We start from the raw sequence: 17,239 nt of genomic DNA, 5'->3' as shown, positions 1-17,239 counted from the left end.
TTGTCGGTTGAGTTAGTTTCAGCATTTTAGTGCAGAACACTCGCGGCTTTCTTTGAAGAATGAAACATGTCTAATGTCCCTGACACTGCTGCTATAGAGGAATGCACATCAAAGCCCTAAAATAGGCATTTCCCCCCCAAAAAGTACTTACCTGACCAGAATTTATAGCCATGCTGCAAAAGTTGCCTTCTTCCTCCTCCATGATCTGACATTTCCTGCCACTGTTTGGCTGCTTGAAGCTGTAAATCGCTAGCAGGAAAGTGTTCCAATGGAAAAACTCTATATATGCGCACTTGTGTCTAAATAGACCTCTGCTTAAAGTATTGACCGTGGCCAGAACTGGAGGCGAGTACACCATGTGCTGGGAGATTATTTCATTTCATGTATCTGGGATATGGGGGAAAGAGTCGAATGCATTCTGCAGACCCCCCCCCTCCATTGATTTCAGGCCACACCAAAAATGTAAATGCATGTGATGGCGGATGTGTCCCTTTAAACACCAGGGCCTCATCAGTTTCTGAGTCCATAAAGGTACTTTCAAATTTATTTCATTTTGGGGAAAATCTGTGAAAGATCAGAAAACATCATCCATATAAAAAAAAAAGAGGTACATAGAAAACACATTGATCATTATATATAATTTGTTATATAATACATTTTTTTTTCTCACTGTCCATTTTCTTGATCATTTTCAGAGGAGGCCGTGTGTTAGTGGAATCTAAATAAACCCGGTTCACTGCTCTGGCATTTAACAAGTTCAACAGTGTAATTGTCTGCCCCTTTATTTACTTATGTCTGCATCGCTGTCCAAATGTGTCCAAGGCTGGGCCAATTTTGGCAGGTGATCTGTCATGGCAGCTTTATTCAAAGTAAGCGCAATGGTAAAATAACCGTGTGGACGTGGCTGTGCAGCCCTTGCGAGGAGTGCTTTACTGCCATGGTTATAACACACACGTGTATGGAAGAACAAAACAAAAAGGGCTTATCGAGACATCTTCTGTTTTTGTAGACGATAGGGAAACTCAACTATGAATTTTGTTTTCATTTTCTGTTGCGTTTCTAATTCCTGCTAGGATGAAAAAAATGAGCGTTAGTCTCAATCTACGTAACAAAAGTATAGTTTACTGCCCGCGTATTGTGCAAATCTTCGATGAACGTATATAAAAAAAAAAAGTCAGACTTTACGAGGATAGAAGAGGCGTCAGAAAAGCAAGTCTTAAGGACAAATACCTGGCATGCAATAAAAGACACCAGTAAGCATGTGTTTGCTAATCAAGTCTGCTAGTTAAACCAATGCGTAAAGAATAGTAGCTTAAATGTAATTGTATTAGGATTTACTTTCCCCCCCCTATAATCCACGTTTTAAGAAATAATGACACTGTTCCCTCAAGGACACGCTGATAAAAATCTATATGCTTTTGAGTTTATTTAAACCCTTAATTTTCTTTAACTTGTTAGATCAAAATAGATGCAGCTTCTTTACAAATTGAGCATTTGTAGATTTGACTTTGTTTTATTTGACCTTTTACCAAGTCTATGTAATGATGACGTTTACAGGATAACAAAAAAACAGAACATCAATACATAATAACCTTGTGTATACATGTGGGAGCACCAGTCTTCCTGTGAATGCTTATTCCTCCCCATTAAGTTAAATCGTGAACCTCTTTATAAGGATGGGGTGAAGAGAAGAGGTTGGGGGTTCAAAAGTCATTGAAATAATTTAACACAACTAAGCGTGCTTTAACCCCTTGACTGCTAACGACGGCATGGTGCCGTCGCTAGCAGTCCCAGTCAGGTGCTAACGACGGCACCATGCCGTCGCTAGCACTCTCCTACCTTGATGGGGGTCTGTGGACCCCCATCACCACCTACCCCGGCGATCTGCCCCTCATTTTGAAGGGCATCACCGGGACCACCCGATCCGGCCGGTGACGTCGCGCGTAATGACGCAATGACGTCACCGCGCAACTTTATTGAAAACTGACAATTGTCAGTTTTCACGGTATGGGGGCATGCTGCTTAGATGCCTGTATCCCCCAACATATACCGTTGGAAAGGTAATCGCCTCACCTTTCCAACGGTATAATGCTTGTAAAAAAAGAATAAAAAATGTTATGTTAAAAAAATAAAAATGTACAAAAAAGTAAAAAAAAATGATTTGGGGGTCTCTAAAGGCAGATAAATAAAGATCAAAATTGCCTAGAGACCCCCAAATTAAATTATCTAAACATAAACTGGTTTAACTTTAAAAAAAAAAAAAAAAAAGTTTAAGTATTCTAGCTAAATGATCGCTGTGGTAGCCAATGTTACCACAGTGATCATACAGCTATAAAAAGTCACATTCCCTTTTTTAAAATGGCCGATACTAAATTTTAACCCCATGATCCCTTTGATCATGGGGTTAAATTTAGCCAATGGTAGAGGAAGGCAATTTTTGAAATCCAGATGAACTGCAAAAATCAGCCGTATAGCCTGTAGTACGTAAGTTAACCATGTCATCCCTGGAGCCCCTTGCATTTTTACTGCAAAACTTATCTTTGCTGTAAAAGTGATTTTTTTCTCCCTTTACGATCATCTCTTTGGGATTGTAAGGGGAAAGAATGGTGTGTGTGCTTCTGCGAGTGAATGTATGGAAAGTATGGTGTGTGCTTCTGCGAGTGAATGGAGATATGAAAGGCGTGTGAATGATCAGTAATTAGGGTTGAAGCCTTGCCGTGGCATTACTGCTCACGTAAGAAGTTAAATTATGGCACAAAAAGTACATATTTTCAAAAACTACACCCCTCGGCGCATCAAATGAGGGGCTGCGTGTGTTTCTAGTACAAACCTGGAGTGCGCAAGACACAAATGAACATGTCGCTATGGTTAGAAAAAACGTATTTTCTAGCCAAAGCGACATATTCCATCATTATCTGTGAACTTAACTTTTGTCCTAGAAATACATGTAACCCCTCATTTGAAGCTCCAAGGGGTGTAGTTTCTTGAAATGTGTACTTTATGTACCCTAATTTAACTTCCCAGATGTCTAGACCACCTTAACTTCAGATATGGCAGATTGGAGAATCTTGTTAAAAAATTGTCTTAAAACATTTAGGGGTGATGGCTGCATTTAGACAGCTCTAGACAGCTGGGAAGTTAAATTATGGTAAATAAAGTATATATTTTCAGAAACTACACCCCTTGGCGCATCAAATGAGGGGCTGCATGTGTTTCTAGGACAAACCTGGAGTGCGGAAGACATAAATGAACTTGTCGCTTTTAATTTTATTTATTTTTATTTGTGTGATATTCACTTATTTGTTGTGCAAGTCAGATTTGTGATACAAATACAAATAAGACCTCATTTGCTGCGGCTGGGGGTGTAGTTTCTAAAAATATATAGTTTTGTTGGCATATTTTAACATCCCGGGCAGCTAGAGCTGTTTAATTGATGCAGCCATGCATTAAATTTAAAGATGAATTTTGTGATAGTCTAATAAATTTAACTTTTAGCAATAAAATATTAGAAAAACATAGTCTACTGTTCTCAATGTCTGTTTATTTTAGACCGGTTACCTACTACAAATATTTAGCAACACAGGTTTTGATATTAGAGTTTAGAAAAATAACATTACAAACTAGTTTTTATTGAGTTGGAAGTGAAAAATTACACTTTTTTCCCATTTTTGGTTGTATTTTGCAAACCTAATGAGACATACACATATAAAAATGGTATATTTGGAATCTGCTGGGTGTGCTGAAAAAAACAATATATGGTTTGTATAGTTTATTCCCAAGAAATTTACTTGAAACGCGTTTAAACGTGAGATGCACCAAAATGCCGACAACTAGCTTAGCACCAGGGTGTGAAATGGCTTAGCAGCCAAGGGGTTAAAGTGTAGCATCACATGCGGCCTCCTTCTTCACCATCCCTTAACTCATTCATTGAAAGGGGCCACTTGGCTATTAAATGCATATTATGGCTAGAGTGTCCCTTTAATAGTGTGGATTATAGTTTCTTTAATTACAGTGTACCTACGGAAACTCCTCTTTTTCTAGTTTCTAAACTGTTTTGGGACCCGCGTGCCCCGTTTATGATATGCTCACTGCGCACAGAATGATATTTTATCCTGCTTCAATAGGCGTACGCCTTGACTTCAAAAACTCTAAACATTTTGTTCTGTGTCTTAGGGTTTTTTTTTTGTTTTCAGATGTTTTCATGTTTCTTTACTAAATAACGTTTGGTTCATGTGCGTTCCACTCCATCACCCGTAACTGATAACCGTAATGTGCCAGGAGCCCATCTTTGGTAGTCGTAGTTAACCGATGCCATGATTGGATAATTCCGCTGTTGCTAAAACATGTCATCTGCTGGTTCAAACGGGAAACGCGTGACTTTTTCTGTGTTGTGAAAGCACGGCGATCACCCGTACCAATGTACCCGTATATTGGATAGCCTCTGCAATGAGTTTTATATACATGAAAACAAACAGAACCTCAAGCATTGCAAATAGTGGGAATTTCTAGCTTATTTAAAAAAAAAAAAAAAACGCCCACAAAGTTTCTTTTCTCACAATTGTGCAGCTTATGGCAGATATTTTTCTATACAATCATATTTCATGATCTAATTTCCTGTCTGGAAGTCCCCCCCCCCCACCACAAAGGCTACCTGAACCAATCGGTAGCAGAGCTGCGGACCATGCCCCCTATGGACACCTATAGCCACACAGGGCTGCCCCGGGCTGCATGTCTCACCCCATACCATACCCTGGGGCAAGTGACTCGGCTGCGTGGGCCGTAAATCACCTGCTGGTGTCATACACCTTGTTTGGTGCTGTAACTTTAGTTGCTAGAGGTCTTACATTTTGCTTTGACAAACTGATCAAAGATATGTTTGCTATTTCAACAACACAAATTTTTTTCTTTTTTTTTTTTCTGACCGCAAGAATGTTGCTAAAAGCAGCTTTGTACTTTTCTGAAGCCTTTCAAGAAGACTTGGTAATTTTTTTAGCAAATAATACACGGAAAACTCTTATGAACTGGGCACTGACAGGAAGCATTATTTATTATTCTTAATAATAATACTATCGTTATTATCTGGATTTGCCGTTTTTACCTTTTTGCTACTACTTCACTAAATTAAGACCAGTTCTGGCCCATCGTACAAACACCATATGGGTTATTCATAAGGTTTTGTTTTGTTTTGTTTTGTTTAGCCATTTATTTGTTTTTTATATGATATTTCACAGCTGTATGTAACTAATGAAACAATCCAACCTCTGCTTTGAGGAAACAGCCATCTTACATGCGTTATTACATTATAACACATTTTTGTTCCTGATAAATAATGATCTTTATTTGGAGCTCCTTGAGCAGTCTTTTATATCACTGATTACACTGCTGTGGATTGAAGGAGGCCCTTCTTCCAGCCTATTTCTCAAATGCGTATGATGGCTGCGTGATCACTTTAAGTTTTTGTGACACCCCTTTTGCAAAGCATGAGGAGATTATGCATCTGCATTTGCCCCCCCACACCCAACAATGCACATCTCCAGGCAGGCGATACATGGGAGCTTCTGGGCTCGGGCTACCCGGAGCCTTCCCTTGCGGCACGCGGCCAGGACTGCCCACTGACGTCAGCGGGGGGTCCTGCCGACAGCAGCGGAAAGCACCCTCATTAAAAGGGAAAATGGGCGAGGAGCAGGTCGTGTCAACACCCTGCTCCCGCGACCTGGAGGATTCGGGTCTTGACCCGGGGAACGGGAGAATCGGTGCTTCACCCGGCAATCTCCGGATCAAACCCGGAGAGGTCCCAGGTATGGCGATATATACGCAGGTGCCAGCTCTGGTGACGCTGTTGGCAGGGGGTGTATTCATACCTGTGTGTACATGCATGGAAAATGGTTTCGTTGGGAGCACTTTCCTGCCACTGGAAATCATCTTACAAGGGCTTGATAAAGGATGTCATGGGTAAGCTGAACCGTTCACCACCACAGTAAATGAATTCTTTATTTTGTGTGTCCATTTGTGGAACCCTCTTTTGCCGATTTACATGTTACCAGTTCAGTGCAGCAGGGCAAGAAAACAAGTTTACAATCTGGAAACATAGACACATAAACAGGAATACTGTAGTCAAAATTGCCAAAATGCTGGCTTGTGTTTTATTATGTAGCAGTAGTTTAAACAAAGATCTAATTAAGCTTTAAAAATGTTTGTTCTCAGTATTTTTTTTTTCTTTCTTTTCATTTTTGTGCTGACAACACAGATTTCCGCCCCTGCCCTTGTAAACCGCTTCAAATGGAACTTTTTCAAACGCAGTCGATCTTGTAGATTACTCTCGGCAGCTTTGCAAGTGTTTGTGTAGTGAAGGGCAGTGAGCAGCATCCACAAATTAAAATCCGCTGATTATTGCCAATCTGAACCTTCCATTCAGTCTGTGCTCTACTAGGGTGGGGGTGGAGGGGGGCACAATCCATTTTTTTCCCTCCACAGGGGGATAGTTTTTAATGACTGACCAAGTGACGCACACCCGGCCCCACTGAAGCACACCAATACTGAGCAGTCCACCACAATGATCCCTCTGCCCCCAATATGCCACCAATTTCAGGCCCTGCTGACCGTGTGGCCTTTTGTAGGGTGCACAAGAAAGATGGAGATCAAAACTCTTTTGCATGCTTTCACCCCAGCAGAGACGTGCACTCTGCCAATGTTTTTCTGTTTGTTCACATTTGTTTGTCTTAGCGATGTAAGCGGCTTGGATGCCTGCAATGGTCCAGTGTTCCTCCATCAATAGACTGTTTGTGAGGCAGCTCCGAAAGGCATGAGTCAGTTACAAGATAAATATTTGTGGAAGGGTGACCATTAGCATTTCCGATTTTAGACCAGCATGTGGGATGCAGAATACCTGGCAAATGCGCATAAAGGAAAAGTACAAGCAGCGTGGTATACATATAAGATTGTAAGCTTGCGAGCAGCACTCTCTCCAACTAATGTCTCAGTCTGTCAATTCTAGTCTTAAGTCATATGTGTTTACTTTGTCTTATATTGAAATGAGTTGGATGATCTGACATATTTACGTGTGACAAATAAGCAAAATATAGAAGTAATTGTGAAATGCTTTTTCACAGCACTGTATAAATATATTCTACTTTCTGTATTTTTGCAGCATGACACTTCCAATTTTTGGAAGACAGACATCCTCATTCCATTGCATAGTTCCAGTGTTTGCTTATTATTTAGGATGTCGCAGTCTATCCCAGCGCCTGCTATGCCGCCTAACGGAACCCCGGAAGCTAGTACAAAACACAAATAAAGCTCTTCAGTGGTTGTCTTTGCAGGCGTAAACCCAACCCATACCGGCCAGCTGCTCTATATGAGGAGGACGCAGTGGAGGGGCTCAAAGAATCAGGGCATACAGAGCTGTTGGTATATATTTGTACCTCCTGTGAGCATCTAATATACCATCTATATATGTATCCACACTATTTATGAACAGGGGCACTGTAGTAATTTACTCTTAGAATAAGTTGTTTTCCCTGTGAAATGTATACGTAGCTCAGCGTTCACAACTCACTTTATTGCAGTGCTTACGGAATGTCCACAGCTGTTGTGGGGCTTCAGGCCCTATCAGTACTTGGCCAGGAAGTGGAAAGTAATACTTTTGGCATCCCTCGCAACATTTCCAAGGGCCAAAGAGGGACAGTTTTTCTTTTAGATGTATAGATAAAAAAAGGGGGCTAGGGCATAGGGCTTAGTAACCTATTGATAGCTATTTATATAGTAACGTGTGTGTATACCCTTTAATAAATTAGAAGCAAGGAACATCAATAGAGCAAAAGGGGCAGATTGATTTGGCCTTTCTGGAGAGTTTAACATCCAGCAAAATATCTGCCCGAACGTAACGTTGAACTCTCTCGACCGGTTTTGGAGCAAGTCACGATCTCGACGCCCACAACCTTTACTTAGTGTAGGGCACTTGGATAATGGTTCATTTTGTTCACGTTTCTCCTAATTAGATTTTCCTACCACTAGATTTCACTTGCGTCTTGTACATAAAAATACTACGATAATTCATGAGACGTGGATGTACTTTTATCCTTCCCACATAAGCAGGGCAGAAGATGCATTAGGCCGATATCACCATGGATCTTCAGCATAAAGAGCTCGCTTTTTTGCAAGTTGTCCAACAAGTGGATAATTGTATGGCGTCTATTGGCCTGAGCGAGTCCTAATGATTAAGGCACTTGCACGCTAATGCTCAATTTTTAGATCTACAATTACTTTTCTTTAGCTAGCGCTATAAGTGCATACTTGTTGCAAGGTTGAGCACCTATTATTCATACATCTTTGTATTTTAGTCAGTGCAAATAAACAGTTATTAAATGACTCTTAACTGTTAAAAAGCACACTTTGGAAAGAAAACTGACCTGTGAAATTTAAGAAGCACCCTTTTGGCTTATTCTACTCCACAAAGTGTATATGTGTATGTATGTATATATATATAATTAATTTTGTTCCATTGACCTTCATTTAGATGTAGACCTAGACGCTGCTATTGTCTGTCATTTGATGTTTTGGGAATCTGTTCCTGCTCAAACACCACACTAAGCTGATTCTTTATGACAATGCTTATGAAGTCCATTCCTCCATAGACTGTCATTAGTCAGAGTGTCTGGCTGGGTGATTAACACTGCACCATTCTATGGACTTACCACCGGCAGAATGATAAGGCAAACTTACTAGGCAAAATAAAACCGTGCCAGAGCACACAGACATGGCTAATATGCAGCTGCCTGAAAACGTATGATGAAAACCCAGAACTGTTCTAAAACCAGAACAATATTTTTGAAACTGATTTAAATCTGATGCTTAAACAGAATTTGATGGCAGATGAGAGCTAATTTTTCTTCTGCAATTGTTTTAAGTACTGCCGTTAACATATTCTTTTGACAAAGCCCTAAACAGCTATTACATGCTTGCCATTATTGCCTCAAATAATATAGGTAAGTAACCTGTTAGTGTTGTTATGGGTACTGGGATGTTGTAAAAACTGTGCAACGTGGCATGTATACATTCTACATTGTGTAATTCTGCTATGGCTTGCTGAAGGGCACCCTTTATGCCTTTACATTGAATAAACCGTAATTGGCTGAAAAACATGTTAACATGCTTTAGAAAATAAACAGAAGTACTGTAAAAATGAATAATATACTTGAACTTAATGGATAGCTTGTAGCGATTACTTAGTCATTTTTTTGACGTACAAAGCAAGAGGGAATATTCCAAGCTATGCAGTTAATAAAACACTCATTTCACATTATTTACTTGGCTTCAGCAGGCATTCAAAATCATTTAGACTTTTAACGGTTGTTTACGGAAGCCACATCTCCAAGCTTCTCATTTCTAAACTATTGGTAAAAAAAAAAAAAGTTTCCAATATGCAGATATGTGTGTATAATATATATATCTATCCATCTTTCCATATGTCATATATATATATATATATATATATATATATATATATATACACATATACACATATACACATATACATATGCATACACACACAATTTGGGTGTGATGGTTTCTAAATCCAAAGAGAGTTTTAGGTGACAGCTTTTTTTCCTGTGCCGCATATAATAGGTAGAGTATTAGTGGCAGTGGATGAAGCACTAAAGGAAAAGAGAAGACTTAGTTTGGAGAGGAGTAAGAATTAGTAACTCAAGGCAAAAGGAACATCTGGAAGTTGTGTGAGATCTTGGCGAAAATGGTCTCTCATTAATATTTTAACAGTTTACTTGTTGTGTTTGTGACTCCATGGTTGGAGGAGTTGAAAAAAGTGAGCATGCTACTGAGCGGACCAGTATGATTTTTTTTTTATTTTTTTTTTTTATAAGACTTGTTGGGATATTCAGCATTTATATTCAAGCATATCGTCCTCTGTGCTCATAGCTTTCCAACATCCTGCCTCATGATCCAGTACTTTGATCATGATAATGAAATTGGATGCGGTTTAATAGTTCAAAAGATTTAAAGAAAATGTCAACTATAAAGTAAAGCCAACTTTGACAAGGACTCTGCCCTTGGTGATAGTGTAAATGTTAAAGCTGAGTCCTGGCGTGTATTTTGGAGCTATTACTTGTTCATGAGCAATCCGTCAGAAATTCACTGGAACAGTAATTGTTGGCTCCTGGTGTTAATTGAAACTGCCCTCGGATCCTGTAACTGACTCAGCACTGCTTGGACGTGTACAGCAGCTGCAACCAAAGTGCCATGTCACCCGCTAGCCCGATACATCGTCTGCTTAGAGCAGGTCTTTTTCCCGTGTAATTACATTCTTGGCATGTGTTGGAAATGTCATCTCTTAAAGTCCAACCACTCCTTGGATATTTTTACAAGGAGAGGAGTCAAGCACAATGCAAAAACACCACAGTAGTGTCCTAGATTAAGGGGTCAGTCTGTGGGTTGGATGAAACTTTCGGGAACCCCCATAGTGCCTGAAAAAGCATGAATTCTGTTGTGTTGTATTGTATTCTTACTTTCAACTAACTACTAACCCGTCTCTCCGCTCATCCAATGATCTCCTTCTGTCCTCTCCTGTGATTTCTAGCTCTCATGCCCGCTTACAAGATTTCTCAAGGGCTGCCCGATCCTCTGGAATGCTCTAACCCGGCCTATCCGTCTTTCCCCCTATCTTCGGTCCTTCAAAAAATCCCTCAAGACCCACTTCTTTAAGGACGCCTACAACATTGCCCGTTTAACGCCCTCCCATGTTCCTTTTTACCTATTGTGTAATAAATACAGCCTAACTCCTAGATTGTAAGCTTGTTTGATCAGGGCCCGCCTCACCTGTCTCTGTAAGTCAATTTGTTATGTTATGCACTACTTGTTATGTCCTATGTCCCAGCGCTGTGGGATTTAAAGAGGCCCAGATTTCTGTTTTGTGCAGGGATCAGTCAAGCAAATAATGTTTGCTTCTCTCAACTCCCTCTGATTTCAAAGTTTCATTTAGAAACCAAGGCTGGTGTCTGCTTCCGAGCAGACCACAGCTCAGCACCAGCAGAGTTTACGACTGAATCGAGTCGGCAGCCGTCTGTGGGCCTACAGCGTCCTAGCCTTGATGCAAAATTAAGCTGAATGGGATGGAGCCGAGGGTTTGTCTGTGAAGCGGAGGCTGAGGTACTGTTATTTGTAAAGAAACGGTTATGCCAAACGAACTGACAGGGCTGCTCCTTGTTATGTAGTAGTGTTATTATAGGTGGTGCTGTAAACCCTAAACTACGTATTGCAGTGTGTGTGTATATGTATATATATATATAATATAAATAATTTTTCACATGAATAGTAATACCTTTTGATTGGAGTTTGCAACATTTTGAGAGGTATTATAATGGTACCTTTAAGTGTAAAACATTCATATTTTTCTTTCTCTATGAAGTCATCAGGGTAGACAATGGCCAACTTTATGACGGACATATCTTCGTTAAACCAACTTTAAATGCCAAAAGAGGTCTATTTTGTTTCTGGGGTTCTTATTCCATTTGCATAGATAGGACATTAATGTGTTTTTACGTGTGCAATGCCTTTTTTTTTATTTTCCATTCCAGATGATAGAATACCTTATCTTCTACAGCAATATATTCGAAACCAAAGACTTTTGAAGTTAAAAAAAAAAAAATTGTGGGCAGGAACCTAGTATGTGTATAGCAAATGTAAGCCGTCACTTTGAAAACAACTGTCTTTGCCTGCATCAGCCATTTGTTTTTATGAGATAAGGTTCTTTGCCAGCTTGTTTTCCCTTCTACCTTTTTTTCTGAGCATATGAGGAGCAAGTGATATGGGAGCAGTGAGAGTAAACATTTTAGTGATGTCAGCATTAACCCTGAAGCTCCTATTGCAAATGTATAAGAGCTTTATGAAGGGCTCACAATAGATCTTATGTTTTTTTTTTTTTATAATTCTTTTTACCCCTCCACCACCATGCTTGGCAGTTGGTACGAGGTGTTTGTGCTGAAATGCTGTGTTTAGTTTTTTTCGCCAAACATGGTGCTGTGCATTGTGGACGTCTCCACTTTGGTCTTGTCTGTCCAAAGGACATTGTTTTAGAAGTCTTGTGGTTTATTCAGATGCAACTTTGCATATTTAACCCGTGTTGCCATGTTCTTTTTAGAGAGAAGAGGCTTTCTCCTGGCAGCCCTTCCAAACAAACCATACTTGTTCAGTCTTTTTCCGGTTGTTTGGAAACTACCTTATAACCTTTCCCAGATTGATGAGCAGCAACAATTGCTTCTCCAAGATAATATCTGATGGTTTTTCCTCCTTTAGTATTGTGTTAGCACACACCAGAATGCTCCAGACCAGCAAACTGCTAAAACTTTGACTTTTATAGAGGTGGTCGCACTTGCTGATGATCAATTAATCAAGAGCAGCACCTGTCTGCTACTTAGCTTCCTGATTTGTATGGAATAAGTAAGGGTGTACTTATTTTTTTCACACATGGCTTCTCCATTTTGGCTTTATTTTTGATGAATAACTCCTGACATTGTGTAGTATGCCATGTGGTGGTGTTCATCTGAGGTTCTATTTACCTAATTTTTAGACCGCTAAGGAACAGATGTCCTGATATGTAAAACCATAAAATTCAAAGAGGGTGTAGTTTCTTTTTCACATGACTGTAGCAGTTTCAGTGACATCTTTATTGAGATAAAAACGGTCTACAGGTAAATGGGTCAAAATGCAGAATTCCCCATGCATTTGCAAAATAGATTATACAAAAAGGGGCCACACAGCTATTATATATGCAAATGATGGCTGGATTGTCCGGTTAACACCTCCTATATAATGTCCTGGGCTGTACAGACATAAGATTTTGTTAACGCCTAAATTTACATTGTTTGAAATTAGCAGATGTGCCTACAATGTTCTGCTTGTCCAACCGTCTTTACAATGCCATCGTGTGTGTCTCTTCTACCCCTTATATTAGTTGTAATCCCGCATATACCACCACAGTATTGTTCACTGTACCCGACGCTGCAGATAAATGAAGTATCCAAACACGGCATAACTAATCTAGTCTGCCTATTTTCTTTCGCAGGTAACCGTTCTCTATGAAGTAATGTGATGGCTTGCCTCACAATGACTGAAATGAACATAACCACAGCCCCTCCTGTCCACGCTAGCGAGGAACATAATTCGAATGCGAGTGTGCCAAAGCAGAGCGACGCGGGATTCTCCATCCGTCTGTACCACAGCGTGGGGAAGGAGAATGGAGACTGCCTGCAATTGCCACCAGGGGAGTACGTGGCTGAAGAGATATGTATCACAGCTGCTAAAGCCTGCGGTGAGTTTTACATTTCGTTTGGGGTGGGAATAGCTGATCCTTTGCTATAGGGGGGCTTTTACATGATATAGCCCTCTGGTATTTTTTACATGAAACTAGTTTTAGCTCATCAACTTTTGTTTCTGTAAGCCCATATTATGTGTTGCGCTACTCATGTCCTGTTTGTTGGTGCAACACACTGGGCGGGAGCGTGCTTGGTAAGCGAGAGACAGACAGTATGTTGGAGACCCCAAAGCCACTTTGTTGATATGTTCTATTTTTTTTTTTTTATATGACGTTTGGCGAGTAAAGCAAGTGTTTTTACTGAGATAAGGTGCGGCCCTGTGCAGTTTTATGCATTGCTAAGGGAGAGATGAGTGGAGACGCTCCATGGTCGGATGGAGGAGTATTAAAAAAAACAGAGCCCCCCCCTTGTTTATTAATTGTACAGTGCTACAGAATATGAGGGTGCTATATAAATCAAGTCATAATAAGGAAATAGACATTGTGTCTGATACCGTCTGCATCCGTGTCAGCATTCAGAGATAAAACTGGATCCAGAGAGATATAGTTTGTCTGTATTTGTCCGCCATATCTTACTACATGATGTGTTCTTTATTTTCTGCTGTGCTTGTTATTCACCTTGTTATTTATGTTTAGTGAAACGTGAACACAAAATATTTGTTTAGCAGGTTTTTGTAGAGTGGATTATTTTGCTAGTTAACTTTTTCTACAACTGACTGCATAGTTTTTTTTTGTATTGTCCTACTCAAGGATAGGAATTTGAAAAACTTGGGGAAGGGCGTCTTAAAAATTAAAATACATTTTCTTTTTTTTTTAAAAATAAATAAAATAGTAATAATAATAATAATAAAAAAAATGGCTGTTCCTCAAGGCATGATGACTTGTTAAAATTAGGCATTAGGGTTTATATTTAAAGAGCAGTTACTCCTGTGATACATCCTTTCTTGGCTCCTAACTTCTACACAAATGTGTCTGGCAGTGACATTCAATATAAATGTCATTAGACCAGAGAAAAAAATGCAAAATTAAGAACATTTATATGACTACATGGGGGGGAAAAAAGCTTGCTGTTGGTAGCCTTGTGGTTGCTTAGCCTTGTTCCATTCTCCAGCGTAGCTGGTTGATCCCCAGGAATTACATAGTAAATACACACGTTCAGTCCCAAAGACTATTAAGGGTAAAAACAATTACTGCGAACTCTAGGCTTTGCTTGGCGGATTATAAAGAGAAAAAAATGGGTCTGCTTTTGTATGTTTCATACAACTCTCCTTTCTACCAAAATTCTGAAGAAAAAATTGCTTGCCAGGTAGTAAGGTGCATATGAGCACTAAAATGAAACTTTTAAGTTGAACTCTTCTTACAACCTGTCTGCTTTGGCAAATCTGAAAACCAGACAATGTTTGGAGCATAGACAGTCGCTGGAACCTGTTCACATCTTATAGCGCGAAAGTAGTAGTCACAATTTTATGGGGCTAAATAAAACAATAAATAATAATTATAATAGGTGTTTTTGCAAACCGTATTTTGAACATGTACTTCACCTTTAATAATTGCTTAGTGCGTACGCCCTTTTTAGAGCTGATAAGACTTAATAGCACTCAGGAGGTAGACTGGAACTAAAAATACTTCTTGGGATTCCCCTTGTAAAAGCGACAGAAAATGAAGGGTCTGTCTTTTAACCAAAGCCGCGAAGACAACAAAACTACTGCAGTGACTCTGAATGGAACTTGAAAGGAAAGACAGAAACAAAAAGATGAAAGGAGTTGCGGTGGATAATAAAAAAAGCATTCTCTTGATGTTGAGACGTTTGGTATTTCAACGTTAAATCTATTCGTGTTCTTTGCAGCTGATATGTTGGCTTGTCTCTGGACTGCCGGGATTAAGGCAAAGATCATCTGGTGCAGGGGCATACTGTATGATCCAGAGTACACTGACAGCGGCTCCGAGCTCGCTATGCAGCCTTGAGAAAAGAAAAAAAAAAAAATCATGCTGGGTCGATGCCAGATTGTCCAATAATCTCCTTTAAAAATGTTTGGAGATGAGCCTTGGACTTTCCATGTCTTGTTCTTTATATGCAGAGCAAAGGTAAAACGTATGCCCCCCTTCCAGTTTAATGATTATTTAATGGCATCTGTTACGTCAAAGTTTCTTTTATTAATCTTTGGTTTGTTTTTAAAGGTAGTTTGGGGGTTGTGTGTGTGTGTGTGTGTGCACGTGCGCGTGTACTACTATGGCTTTTAATGCTTTCTTCCTACAGGGCAAGAGCAGGCATTTCAAAACATAGGTCACAAGGCATCATTAGCTTCCAAATGACAATCTTTTGCTGCATTAGGTTGCAGAGCAGTAACAAAATTAAAAAGAAAAACGAAACACCTGGTCTAGAAGTTGCTGCCCTGTTGCTCCATGGTCTGGTATTGAAAAGTGGGAGAGCTTTCCATTCATGCACATGTGGGTCTACATAGACCTCTGCCCACCGTGCTAATGATGATGTATGCATGGAGAAGTGTTCAGCTGTACACACATTATTAAACATGTAATCTGTCAGCTGCATTAGTGTAATGCCCCAGCCAAGAAGAAGGGTACATCCATTATGGGAATGGAGAGGGTGAAACATGGCTAATGAGGTGTGGATAGGAGTGTTAGTTGCGCAGCAGTTATGGAAGTCGAGATCAAAAGACTACCCTGGATGCTCAGTAATTAGCTGTCATACTCCCAGCCTCTAGGGCAGATCTGAAGAGTTTCCAGGTATCTCAGTCAATTGTGTATCCTGTATATAAGTTAATACAAATGGCATATTTCTTGTTCAAGAACTCTTGTTAGTTCCTAACAGTTAACTAGTAAGCAAAGTTTTACTTCATTGAAAGTAGTGGATAAGTGGTGCAATGGTCCAGCAGAAATGGACGTGACTAATACAGTTAGGGCATTAAAATAGGCATGAGATAAGCATAAGACTATCCCAAACATAAGTCAAGCCTAAGGATCAAATAGGGTGTGTACATCCAGAGAAAATGGGCAGATAGATCATTCTTATCAGCGGTCAGATTCTGGTTCTAGTTTGAGTGTGTGCATGTCTGACTACCAAGATGCTAGCAAAATATTTGTCTTCCCATCGGAGTGTGACCTTGGTGTGCCAATAAAGTTATTTTCTTTTGAACATGTGAGAATTCATCCTCATCATTGTCTGGCGTTTGATCACTGGATAAATAAAATGGGAACGGCAAATTTAATTTAAGGAATTCTATACCCCTTTTTACTTAATATTATTTGTCTGATTTTGTTACTTGGCTTTCTTTAAGCTGTGGTTCCGGTTTATGTTAACATGTAACGTGTACAACAAGATTATCCTAACAGACTGGAATCTGTGTAGCGAAACCTTTTGTGCCGATAGTGTTAGAGGATTAGTAAAAATCTGTAATCTCAGACTTTTCAAGTATTTTTCCAGGAAATAATATATAAAAAAAAAATTTTCAGACATGAAAAGAATATGCGGAAGAGTAAATTGACAGATGGAAAATGGCGATTGTTCATACTAGTTTAATGAGTCTGTAGTTATTACTATTATAGTTTGTTTTTTTCCCCCCCTGTAACCCCTTCACATGCAAGGTTTTGGACACATTTGATGCAAATAAAGGTGTTTTACAGAAAGCCCTAAATGGAGAAAAGCATGATGTACGGGGTATAATTTTTTACATTTTTTTAAGCTCAAATTGCAGGTAGAAGGACAAATAAATGCATGGCTAACGAGAAATTTAAACTTATTGGAGAACATGCCAACACTAGTTTAACAATGCCAGTTTCCTTCAACTTTACAGTTAAACACAGCCAAATAGTAATTCAGTTTAGAATAATCGGAAACCAAGAATAGCTTTGTCGACAATATAAAAAATAGTCATTCTCAGTTCTCTAAACTTAAAT

The 17,239-nt window shown here is 39.5% G+C and overlaps 1 protein-coding gene across 3 annotated transcripts in view; it reads left to right on the top strand.

Moving 5' to 3' along the window:
- Positions 1–17,239, top strand: part of JAK2 (Janus kinase 2) — a 78,470-nt gene that overhangs the window by 18,650 nt on the left and 42,581 nt on the right. For all 3 annotated transcript variants that reach the window (XM_053466059.1, XM_053466067.1, XM_053466075.1), the window contains exon 2: positions 13,076–13,321. In XM_053466059.1, the coding sequence (XP_053322034.1) occupies positions 13,102–13,321 (220 nt within the window). In that variant the 5' untranslated portion in view covers positions 13,076–13,101. The remainder of the gene's footprint in view (positions 1–13,075; positions 13,322–17,239) is intronic.

The sequence above is a fragment of the Spea bombifrons genome, chromosome 1 (assembly GCF_027358695.1).
Source record: "Spea bombifrons isolate aSpeBom1 chromosome 1, aSpeBom1.2.pri, whole genome shotgun sequence".
NCBI lineage: Eukaryota > Metazoa > Chordata > Amphibia > Anura > Pelobatidae > Spea > Spea bombifrons.
The sequence above is the reverse complement of the archived record's forward strand: the minus strand, read 5'-3'. Positions and strand labels throughout refer to the sequence as shown.